This window comes from Lucilia sericata, unplaced genomic scaffold (genome assembly GCF_015586225.1).
Source record: "Lucilia sericata isolate MDLA Ls3-8-SP2 unplaced genomic scaffold, ASM1558622v1 Contig000235F_arrow, whole genome shotgun sequence".
Classification (NCBI taxonomy): Eukaryota; Metazoa; Arthropoda; class Insecta; order Diptera; family Calliphoridae; genus Lucilia; species Lucilia sericata.
Genome location: NW_023994262.1, coordinates 409,990 through 423,980, shown reverse-complemented (window position 1 = coordinate 423,980; position 13,991 = coordinate 409,990). Strand labels below are relative to the sequence as shown.

Genomic DNA, 13,991 nt, shown 5'->3' with positions numbered 1-13,991 from the left:
GGGAGAAGTATCAGAATGCAAAAAACTACGCAATGGCACATTATTGATAAAAACAAAAAATTCCCTCCAGGCTAATAAACTTATCAAACTTACAGCCATGAATACTAACATAAAGATTCAAGTTTCTGAACACAAATCCTTGAACTACTCAAAAGGAGTCATTTACTCTCCCGACTTATTTGGTGTTCCCGAAGAAGAAATCCAACTACATATGGCAAGTCAAAAAGTAACAGAAGTAAAAAAGATCTTACGTAAAGAAAATGAAACTTTAAAAGAAACTGGACTGTTGATTCTTACATTTGCTGCTATTGAACTTCCAGAGTATATCTATATGGGTTATCAAAAAATATATTTGCGTCCTTACATCCCACCTCCAATTAGATGCAATAACTGCCTTCACTATGGTCACCTACAAAAAACATGTGAAAACAATAAGATATGCTACAATTGCGGCAACCCTAGTCATATCAATGCCGACTCAAATGAAGTCTGTACCAATAGTTGTTGTTGTATTAATTGTAAGGAAAACAATATTGATGATTGGAAACATTCAGCTAAAGATAAAAATTGTCCAATTTTCTTGAAAAATAAAGAAATTCAAGCAATTAGAGTTCTCCAAAAAACTTCCATGAGAAATGCTGAAAAAATCTACAATAGCAGACATATAAAACACAATTCTACATACTCAACCGTTGCCAACTCTAATACTCCTAAAATCGCTCGTGCTAAACTAATAACCTATGATGATTGCCTTCTAACAACTTCACAAAATTTATCAACTAATACTCCAGCATCAGGACCTTCTATCTCCAATGTCATCCACAATAATAAAGATCAACTTGTCAATCTTACAACATCGTCTCAACAAAAATCTATAATAATCGACCATATCAAGCAAGCTTCTCCGTCTTCCTCCAACACCCAAAGGACCAGTGTGACCACAAAAATTCTTCCACGGAACATTTCTACCAGATTGAAAAATCAACTGAAATCCAAGTACAAAAATAATAATAATACTAAAATTATCCCTAACTTAAAACGCAATACTGCCAACATCAATGATAAAGATAGTGAGATGGCGGGAGAGTAGAACTCTCTCCCTCGCATTATCCTGCCTCCAGTTCTGTGGCGTTGTGAGGTACACAATAGTGCTTAAATCACTGTAGTGGACTCTGCAGCGCTGCTAGTTGGAGGCATATATCCTAGTTTTTTTAGAACACTAACACCTACTCACATATACATATATTCTTTCTATATTTTTGTTATTCTATTTATTATAATCTACATTTATTTATAATGGCAGTCAATATAATTCAATGGAATATTAATGGATATACTAACAACTACAATCAACTTCAATTAATTATAAAAAAATATAGTCCGAAAATAATTTCTCTCCAAGAGACACATTTCCATTCCATCTCTTATTTACCAATTCCTTTAAATTACAAATGCATTTTTGTTAACTCAGCGACCCACTCCTATGGTGGCGTTGCTCTTCTTATTCATAATTCTATTCAATATACCCCCATCTCCCTCCCTAATGATATCGACTCCATTGGAGCAATTATTCAAGCTGAAAAGAAATTCACCATAATAAATTCATATATTCCTCCTTCAAAAATTTTTAATTTATCAACAATAAGAAACATGTATTATCAATTTGATAACAACATCCTCATCACTGGCGACTTTAACAGTTGGCATTCATTATGGGGATCTACTACAAATAATTCTAGAGGAGAGATTATAGCAGACTACATTACCGAATCCAATATGGTTGTCTTTAACGACGGCTCTCCTACGCATTTCAGCACACGACAATCATTTACAAACATTGATTTAACTTTCGGCTCACCTTATCTAAAAATTCACTCCGAATGGAAAACTATTGATGACCTACATGGGAGTGATCACTTCCCTATATTAATTAAATTATTTATCCCTCCACAACCAACCTTCTATAGACCAAGACCTAAATTTATTATCGACAAAGCAGACTGGATCAAATTTGATGAGTTGACATTAAAATTTGATAAAGAACGTCCTCTTAGCAATGACATCAACAAAGAAGCGTCCCACTTACAAAAGATTATAATTCAGAGTGCCAACCTTTCTATTCCACAATTTAACCCAACCTTTAAGAAAAAAGTTCCATGGTGGAATAACCACTTAAATGAACTCAAAAAAGAGAAAAACAAATTTTGGCAAATTTTGAAAAGAACAATCAATAGTACTAACATTCTTAATTATAAAAAAGCTGCCGCTAAATTTAAAAGAGAATTAAAGTTATCTAAAAGCAAATCAATCTCTGATTTCACTTCTGATATTAATCCCCAATCTCCACCCAAAAAAATTTGGCAAAACATCAAAACTTTTTGTGGTCTAAATCTACCTCAATCCATCCACACAATTGAATCTCCAACAGACCCTAATTTATTTCTATCCAACAGTCAATTAATTGCTGATGAGTTTGGCAAATTCTGGTCTTCACAATCACATGACAATAATTTTTCAGATACTTTCAAATACAACAAACGTACCATTTTTAATACAGATCCCGCCTCCGTCTCCGATGACATGGCAAAAACTATAGATGATAATATAACTGTATTGGAACTAGAATTCGCCCTCAACAAAACGAAGGGTAAAACACCTGGAATTGACAGAATATCATATCCTATGATAAAAAATCTGAACTATAACACTAAACATAGACTTACTCGCCTTTACAATTTAATTCTTTCCCACTTTATTCCTCATTTCTATAAAATTAGCACTATCTGTCCTATACTTAAACCTAACTCCATAAAAACTCATATACAATCTTACAGACCTATCTCATTAAATATTTGTATTTCCAAGCTCTTAGACAAAATAATAGCAAACAGGCTGTGGTGGTTTGTCACATCTAAAAACCTCATTTGCTCTCACCAACTAGGATTTAGAAAAGGCAAATCTGTAACAGACGCACACCTTTACATCGATCATTTAATAACTAAATCTCTATCACATAAAAGACATTCCTCAATCATATCGTTAGACTTTTCAAAGGCTTTCGATAAAATCGGAATACACACCATTATTCACCAGCTAACGGAATGGGGTATTGGTCCTAATATTTTAAGATATATCAGAAACTTCCTAACTAATAGACATATTAGAATAAAAGTCAATAACAGCTATTCTAAAACATATCCTTTATTTAACGGGATACCTCAGGGCTCTCCCCTCTCAGTTATTCTATTTTTAATTTCTTACGATAAATTAAACAAATACTTTCTTTCTCTTAATGAATATAAATTCTGTGCATACGCCGACGATTTCTATATAATAAAAAATCTTTCATCTAAGAAACATCAGACCATAAACATTAACCCATTGATTGATTTCATTAACGAGTGGTCAAATTATTCGGGAGCTGAATTATCTTTGGCAAAATCTAAACACCTACACATTTGTAAAAAAAGAACTTGTCATACCACAGTCTCTACTGGATCTTTCAATATAGAAAACATAGATTCCCTGAAAATATTAGGAATAATATTTAACAGGAAGTACAATTGGAAAGATCATATAAAACACATTGCAAGTGATTTAACAAATAGATTAAATATAATAAAATGTATATCCAACAAAAAATTTAACTGCAATATATATTCTATTATATCGGCGGTAAAAGCTTTACTTTTATCGAAAATTCACTATGGCATTTATTTATATGGATGGTCTCCCAAATCATCTTTCCGAAAAATCATAACAATAGTTAATTCGGCTATAAGAATTTCTCTTGGTGCGTTTAGAACCACACCGATTCAAAATATGCTGTTCGAAGCTAATATAGAGCCGCTTGAAATTACTAGAAATTTTAACACTTTCAAACTCTTGCGCAATATCATTGAAAACATTGACTCCCCTATCTACGAAATATACCTTAATATTTCCATAGAATCTATCTCAAACAGAACTCATTCTATACTGGAAAAAATATTTCAATACGCCAGTGATAATAATCTTCCGACCAAGCCTAATGTAAATTCTGTTACTCCTACCAAACCTCCATGGCTTTTTCCAGTTAATTCTCTTAACTCGTCTTTAAGCGAACACCCAAAAGCTAATACTCCACCAGATATATATCGAAGACTCTTTAAAGAAACCGCAAGTTCTTACGGAAATTACACATTCTTATATACTGACGGTTCTAAAGATTCTTACAATATTTCTTACAGCATAACAACTGAGAACTCCGTTATAAAAACTTCTATTCTTCCTCAATACACAACTATCTTTTCCGCCGAAATTATAGCCATATATGAAGCTCTTAAGCTCTCCATTAATTCGACTAATAAGACTTTGATATGCACTGACTCATTATCTTCTATCAACGCTATAAGTAATCCTCACAGTAAAAATTACTATGCCAACTTTATAAGGAACCTTTTAATAAAACATTTTCCCAGAATAGTTATTGTTTGGGTACCCGGACATTGTTTAATTACCGGTAATGAATTTGCTGACTTATCGGCAAAACTGAGTCTCAAAGCACCTGTTTATTTAACTGAAAATCTCAATACATCTGATATAGTTAAATACATTAAAAAATCTCTAGTACTTGAAACCGATCAATGGTGGTCTAAGACATCACTTTGGTATAAAGAGATTAATCATGAAAGAATTAATATCAGAAAATACCTTAACATAAACATTAAGGAAAACATTAATACCAAAGACTGTCAGAAATTTATAAGACTTAGGCTAGGGCATACATTAATAACTAAAAAATATTTAATAAATCCTCATATTTCTAATCAATGTCCTTATTGCAGAACTGGAACAATATCCATCAAACATATCCTAATCCATTGTACTACATTTAATTCAACCCGTAACTATATGTTCAACATGTATCCTGTTCGATTTCTTTCCAACCCTTCCATTAACAACATCAAAACTATTATTAATTTCTTAAAATCAACTAATATTTATAAAGACATATAAAAACACAAACATACTATTTTCCATATATCCAATACTCACTATTAATCTACTAATTTTGTATATACTTATAAGTAAGACATTATATTAGAAATCTATTATATATATCTATTATCTATTATATAATCTATTATATTATATGTAATTATTTACTATTTGTATTTACATTTCCTCTAGCTGAAGGCCTTAGTTGCCATTGCTTAGTAATAATAAGTTATCCTAATTTCTTATCTTAAGATAACTTATAAATAAATAAATAAATAAATAAATAGACTATAGACTAGACTATAGACTAGACTATAGACTAGACTATAGACTAGACTATAGACTAGACTAGACTAGACTAGACTATGGACTAGACTATAGACTAGACTATAGACTAGACTATAGACTAGACTATAGACTAGACTATAGACTAGACTATAGACTAGACTATAGACTAGACTATAGACTAGACTATAGACTAGACTATGGACTAGACTATAGACTAGACTATAGACTAGACTATAGACTAGACTATAGACTAGACTATAGACTAGACTATAGACTAGACTATAGACTAGACTATAGACTAGACTATAGACTAGACTATAGACTAGACTATAGACTAGACTATGACTAGACTATAGACTAGACTATAGACTAGACTATAGACTAGACTATAGACTAGACTATAGACTAGACTATAGACTAGACTATAGACTAGACTATAGACTAGACTATAGACTAGACTATAGACTAGACTATAGACTAGACTATAGACTAGACTATAGACTAGACTATAGACTAGACTATAGACTAGACTATAGACTAGACTATAGACTAGACTATAGACTAGACTATAGACTAGACTATAGACTAGACTATACGACTAGACTATAGACTAGACTATAGACTACTATAGACTAGACCTATAGACTAGACTATAGACTAGACTATAGGACTAGACTATAGACTAGACTATAGACTAGACTATAGACTAGACTATAGACTAGACTATAGACTAGACTATAGACTAGACTATGACTAGACTATAGACTAGACTATAGACTAGAATATAGACTAGACTATAGACTAGACTATAGAACTAGACTATAGACTAGACTATCGACTAGACTATAGACTAGACTATAGACTAGACTATAGACTAGACTATAGACTAGACTATAGACTAGACTATAGACTAGACTATAGACTAGACTATAGACTAGACTATAGACTAGACTATAGACTAGACTATAGACTAGACTATAGCAACTATAGACTAACTATAGACTAGACTATAGACTAGACTATAGACTAGACTATAGACTAGACTATAGGACTAGACTATAGACTAGACTATAGACTAGACTATAGAACTAGACTATAGACTAGACTATAGACTAGACTATAGACTAGACTATAGACTAGACTATAGACTAGACTATAGACTAGACTATAGACTAGACTATAGACTAGACTATAGACTAGACTATAGACTAGACTATAGACTAGACTATAGACTAGACTATAGACTAGACTATAGACTAGACTATAGACTAGACTATAGACTAGACTATAGACTAGACTATAGACTAGACTATAGACTAGACTATAGACTAGACTATAGACTAGACTATAGACTACTATAGACTAGACTATAGACTAGACTATAGACTAGACTATAGACTAGACTATAGACTAGACTATAGACTAGACTATAGACTAGACTATAGACTAGACTATAGACTAGACTATAGACTAGACTATAGACTAGACTATAGACTAGACTATAGACTAGACTATAGACTAGACTATAGACTAGACTATAGACTAGACTATAGACTAGACTATAGACTAGACTATAGACTAGACTATAGACTAGACTATAGACTAGACTATAGACTAGACTAGACTAGACTATAGACTAGACTATAGACTAGACTATAGACTAGACTATAGACTAGACTATAGACTAGACTATAGACTAGACTATAGACTAGACTATAGACTAGACTATAGACTAGACTATAGACTAGACTATAGACTAGACTATAGACTAGACTATAGACTAGACTATAGACTAGACTATAGACTAGACTATAGACTAGACTATAGACTAGACTAGACTAGACTATAGACTAGACTATAGACTAGACTATAGACTAGACTATAGACTAGACTATAGACTAGACTATAGACTAGACTATAGACTAGACTATAGACTAGACTATAGACTAGACTATAGACTAGACTATAGACTAGACTATAGACTAGACTATAGACTAGACTATAGACTAGACTATAGACTAGACTATAGACTAGACTATAGACTAGACTATAGACTAGACTATAGACTAGACTATAGACTAGACTATAGACTAGACTATAGACTAGACTATAGACTAGACTAGACTATAGACTATAGACTAGACTATAGACTAGACTATAGACTAGACTAAGACTAGACTATAGATTAGACTATAGACTAGACTATAGACTAGACTATAGACTAGACTATAGACTAGACTATAGACTAGACTATAGACTAGACTATAGACTAGACTATAGACTAGACTATAGACTAGACTATAGACTAGACTATAGACTAGACCAGTGAGTTTTTTTTTCCCATAAATAGAAATAAATCCGAATCGGGTCACGATTGTAACAAGCTTAAAAACGGGTATGTTTCAATTAAAAAAAAATGGCCCCTTCATCTCTTTTAGCTACTTACCACTTTCACTATAATGAAAACTGTCCAAAAATTTCATGCATTCATCGAGGCCAGCAAATATGGTAAATTCACCATGGAATGGATTTGTGCGAAAGAATAGATCAAACACTGCATGATCGTCTGTTTTGCCAGATTTCCAATAGGCATAAGCCATAGTTATTTGATATAAATCTGAAAATTGATAAAAATGAACAAGCATTATTAAACTAAATTAGAAAGCTTTTTTTATTAACTAGACTATAGTAATTAATTATTATATTATCAAATGGTAAACAATGTTTAGAACAAATTTGAACATTTGTTTTATTCAATAAAATTTAATTTTTTACTTGCAAAATAAACAAATAAATGTGAAATTGAAACAGATGATGTTTTAATATTTTTAAATTAATAACTCGTTAAATCCAGTCTTAATTAAATATAATAATTATATTAAATTTACGCAATTGACCTTTTTTTAAAAAATAATTAAGTAAACAATCTTAATTTGAATCGATTTCTGAAGTCCATTTCTTATCAAAAGTACCCCAAAAAAACACATATTCTTTAGATTCATTCTTTTTTTATCACCTCCATTTTAAGCCATGCATAATTTCAGTTATCAACAATTGTTTTATTTATTTTCTTTTTTATACCATTTCGAAATAATTTGATATTTTTCAGTTGCGCTCATAATTAAATTTAAAAAAAATGTGTCAGTATCATTGGAAGAAAAAACATTTATAATATGCAATTCATATTTATAAAGTCATATACAAATTACAGCAACATTTTTTACTTTACAAGTTCTAATTATAATTATATATTATCCTGTTTTAAATGATATGAGTACATAATGGTTAATAAAAATATGATAACAACCCATGTTTTCATCTTATAATCTAAAATTACAGTTTACCTTTTAATTATAAAATTATTTCTCAGGAGTGTGTTGATAATAAAAGATAAAATATAATAAAGTGTTATATTTTATAGAAAAAATAATCAGTGTGAATTCTGACAGTGCATCATATTCTAATTTTATTTTATTCCGTCTGTATCTACAGACTAATTTAATATTTGTTCTTAAGGTCTAGTAGAATTGATATAGGGGTATAATAAAACAAATATTTTGATAATATTTACTTATACTTGTATAAGAAGCTATATATAGTGTATATATTAGCTGGAATTTGGCAAATGATTAGAGAAAAGTTTATTGACATTAGATTGTCTTAAAGGAAGGTTATTCTACCTAATAATAAGTTATGGTGGGTCTATAAGTAGATATTTAAAGTATTAACTTTTCATATTATACATACAAATATCGTAATATAAGTATTTATAAATACTTATAAATAACTTCATCCCTTCGAAAAAGACATAGGATCTTTATGGATTTTCTAGTCTAGACGATCTTTATTATCCATGCTTCAGAACCTGATATCGCAGCTGGAGCACTCCTATTATTTTAAGAGCAATTCTATAATTAGAATCGTAGCTTTATAGAATCAATATAGAATGGTATAAGAAGGTTAATTTCCTATTTTCATTTATTAATAGCTAAAAGTTTCGTGATTTTTTTGCATATTTGTACAGTGTGGCTCATAATGTTTCTCAATTAATATTATAAAATGACCTTGAAGAGTATATTTTCTTGTCAGAAATGTACTTGAAATTAATACTAAAAAACATTATTTTTCACATGAAATTAATTTGCTTATTGGTTTATCTAAAATTTGGAAAATTTTTCCAATAACATTGTGACCGACGCTAAAACAATAATATCTAGCAAGTTATTGAACCGAACAAATCATTACATTATACATTTTCGGATATTTCAGAAAAATGTTTTTACGAAAACTTTTAATGATTAAGATATCACTATAAAATGCAAAATCGCCAAAGGGAAAGGGGAGAAAAATCAAAGGGGGCACGAGGGCGGGCGGAGCGCAAGGGCAGCAGGAGAAAAGGCAAACAAGGAAGGGGGAAAGGCCAGCAAGCCAGGACCGAGCGCGAGCGCGCGAGCGAGCGAGCGAGCGAGCGCGAGCGAGAGAGCGAGCGAGCGAGCGAGCGAGCGAGCGAGCGAGCGAGAGCGAGCGAGCGAGGGCACAAGAGGAGGAGCCGGGCGGAGGCCCCGAGGAGCGAGCGAGCGGCGAGCGAGCGAGCGAGCGAGCGAGCGAGCGAGAGCGAGGAGCGATCTATCTATCTATCTATCTATCTATCTATCTATCTATCTATCTATCTATCTATCTATCTATCTATCTCATCTATCTATCTATCGATCTATCTATCTATCTATCTATCTATCTATCTATCTATCTATCTATCTATCTATCTATCTATCTATCTATCTATCTAGCTATCCATCTATCTATCTATCTATCTATCTACTATCTATCTATATATCTATCTATCTATCTATCTATCTATCTATCTATCTATCTATCTACTATCTATCTATCTATCTATCTATCTATCTATCTATCTATCTATCTATCTATCTATCTATCTATCTATCTATCTATCTATTTTCACATATTATGATCCGTTCTGATTCCCTTTAAAGTTGAGAAGAATAACTATTTTCTATCAGCCAGCCTAATGTACATTTCATTTTAAATACATTTGCATTACAATTTACAAAATAAATGAACACTCTAAAACATTCTAAGTTGAATAAATTGAATGAAAAATTAAAATAGAACTACTATTTTGGTACACATAGAAAAAAAAATTAAGTGACGCGACATATTTATCGTACTACTAAAATAGACTACAATATAAAATACATTAGAAATATAAAAACAAAAAGGTAAATGGCCGATTTTATATAAAACTCAAATTTTATAAAAAAATATATTATATTAAAATTATATACATATAAAAATATTTTACAAATACGCGTCTAACACTGAAATGTAATAAAAAGAACGGTTTGGAACAAGCTTTAAAATTCTGCCTAAGAATAATCAATAAATATCCTGCAAGGAAGCAATTCGAAAAAAAGAGGAATATTTACGGCTTATCGAACACTATCAAATAATTTGATAACTACATATTTCATCATATTAATTTCGAATTTCTTATTATGCATTATTTTAGAAGTCGTTGTTATATTTAATATATTAGAATGTAATTTTTATTAACTATAAATACAATTGCAAAAAAACAAAAAACACTCACCTGTTAATAGTGGTTGCACTACACCATTTTGATTCATACGGCCACGATCCATAAATTGTCCCGCAGTATTACTACAACTTAATTCACGGTCACTCATAATGTCAACAATTATTTTATAACGTTTTATTACACACACAATTCAATTTTTGTATAATTTTTTATAATTTAATTTAGTTCAAATTCTTTTTATGTTAAATGTTCTGAAAAAAACAAAGGCACGTGCATAAAAAATTAAATAAAAGAGAAATAATTAAATTTATTGAAAATTTTAAATTTTTATTAAGAAAAAATTGACGTAATTTGAGTTCTATTACAAAATTTTCACTGTCTACAATTCAAGCACATTCCAGTTTACTGAACGATCAAATACTGACTGATCATTCTACTCTTTCGGTTAATTATTTGTTGTGAAATGTCACTGAAGTTAAAATAACAAAATACTTATAAATTTACTCTCAATCTAGTGCGAATTTTTTGTCATTCTCTTTTTTATTTTGGTTGTTTTTTATTCGTTTTTAATTGTTTTCATTAGTAGATTAGAATTGAATTAAATATTTTGTTATATTTGTGTATTATGGGTTTGTATTGTACATTTCTTCTTTTGTAAATGAAAATTTAGCAAGTTTAGTTTGAAATTTTGAAATTTTGAAATTATTTAGTAAGTAAGCGAACATACATATGTGGGTATATTGTTAATTATTGACCTAGGTCAATTTAAAACACTCCAGGTTCTGATGATGAAATTTGTTTACAAATATCAAAATTCGTACTTCTAAAACTTAAAATAATTTCTAAATCTTGAGATTTCTAAAAATATATTATTAGTTTTATTGCAAAAATATATTCACAGTTTTAGTTGAAAATAAATTTCTTAAAATTAGAATTTTAAAATTTAAATATTTCATGAATTTTTGAAAATTTTAAATTTTGTTTTAAAATATATAAAAATGTTTAACTGTTAAAATAATCTCCAAATATCTGATTTTAAACATAGGTTAATTAGAAAATTAAAATTCTATTAATATATATTAATAACTATAAAATGAATTCTTATAAAAGATTTCGAATTTAATTGCTTGTAATATACATATTTGCAAATGTAAGTCATTGTTTTATTTATTTTTATAGCCGTGACAACAACATTAACAAAGCGAAATGATAATAATCCAAATAGCACATTTAATAAATAAAACATGAAAACACTGTTCCTGAATTTCTTATCAGTTTTTGTGAGTGGACCGAATTTACAATAAATGTAGTAAATGCCTACAAGTACATAGATAGATAATTTTAAATTAATTGTATAAAATTATATAAAAACATTCATGAAAATTAGAGCGTTCAAAGAAGCACATTTTTTGGCTCATAAGCGATGGGGAAATAAGATACTAGAACTGAACTAGAACGAAACTAGAACTGAACTAGAACTGAACTAGAACTGAACTAGAACTGAACTAGAACTGAACTAGAACTGAACTAGAACTGAACTAGAACTGAACTAGAACTGAACTAGAACTGAACTAGAACTGAACTAGAACTGAACTAGAACTGAACTAGAACTGAACTAGAACTGAACTAGAACTGAACTAGAACTGAACTAGAACTGAACTAGAACTGAACTAGAACTGAACTAGAACTGAATTAGAACTGAACTAGAACTGAACTAGAACTGAACTAGAACTGAACTAGAACCAGAACTGAACTAGAACTGAACTAGAACTGAACTAGAACTGAACTAAAACTGAACTAGAACTGAACTAGAACTGAACTAGAACTGAACTAGAACTGAACTAGAACCAGAACTGAACTAGAACTGAACTAGAACTGAACTAGAACTGAACTAAAACTGAACTAGAACTGAACTAGAACTGAACTAGAACTGAACTAGAACTGAACTAGAACTGAACTAGAACTGAACTAGAACTGAACTAGAACTGAACTAGAACTGAACTAGAACTGAACTAGAACTGAACTAGAACTGAACTAGAACTGAACTAGAACTGAACTAGAACTGAACTAGAACTGAACTAGAACTGAATAGAACTGAACTAGAACTGAACTAGAACTGAACTAGAAACTGAACTAGAACTGAACTAGAACTGAACTAGAACTGAACTAGAACTGAACTAGAACTGAACTAGAACTGAACTAGAACTGAACTAGAACTGAACTAGAACTGAACTAGAACTGAACTAGAACTGAACTAGAACTGAACTAGAACTGAACTAGAACTGAACTAGAACTGAACTAGAACTGAACTAGAACTGAACTAGAACTGAACTAGAACTGAACTAGAACTGAACTAGAACTGAACTAGAACTGAACTAGAACTGAACTAGAACTGAACTAGAACTGAACTAGAACTGAACTAGAACTGAACTAGAACTGAACTAGAACTGAACTAGAACTGAACTAGAACTGAACTAGAACTGAACTAGAACTGAACTAGAACTGAACTACGAACTAGAACTGAACTAGAACTACTAGAACTGAACTAGAACTGAACTGAACTAGAACTGAATAGAACTGAACTAGAACTGAACTAGAACTGAACTAGAACTGAACTAGAACTGAACTAGAACTGAACTAGAACTGAACTAGAACTGAACTAGAACTGAACTAGAAACTGAACTAGAACTGAACTAGAACTGAACTAGAACTGAACTAGAACTGAACTAGAACTGAACTAGAACTGAACTAGAACTGAACTAGAACTGAACTAGAACTGAACTAGAACTGAACTAGAACTGAACTAGAACTGAACTAGAACTGAACTAGAACTGAACTAGAACTGAACTAGAACTGAACTAGAACTGAACTAGAACTGAAACTAGAACTGACTAGAACTGAACTAGAACTGAACTAGAACTGAACTAGAACTGAACTAGAACTGAACTAGAACTGAACTAGAACTGAACTAGAACTGAACTAGAACTGAACTAGAACTAGAACTGAACTAGAACTGAACTAGAACTGAACTAGAACTGAACTAGAACTGAACTAGAACTGAACTAGAACTGAACTAGAACTGAACTAGAACTGAACTAGATCTGAACTAGAACTAGAACTGAACTAGAACTGAACTAGAACTGAACTAGAACTGAACTAGAAC

General features: G+C 30.8%; 1 protein-coding gene across 11 annotated transcripts in view; it reads right to left on the bottom strand.

Moving 5' to 3' along the window:
* LOC119602499 (nicotinate phosphoribosyltransferase) overlaps positions 1-13,991 on the bottom strand; it is a 29,666-nt gene that overhangs the window by 13,419 nt on the left and 2,256 nt on the right. For 9 of the 11 annotated variants that reach the window (XM_037954053.1, XM_037954058.1, XM_037954060.1 and 6 more), the window contains exons 2-3: positions 10,880-11,079; positions 7,715-7,885 (exon numbers count right to left, since the gene is read on the bottom strand). In XM_037954053.1, coding sequence (XP_037809981.1) covers positions 7,715-7,885; positions 10,880-10,976 — 268 coding nt within the window. In that variant the 5' untranslated portion in view covers positions 10,977-11,079. Of the gene's footprint in view, positions 1-7,714; positions 7,886-10,879; positions 11,080-11,193; positions 11,271-13,991 lie in introns of those variants that run through there. The other 2 variants (XM_037954054.1, XM_037954062.1) reach the window with 2 other exon arrangements.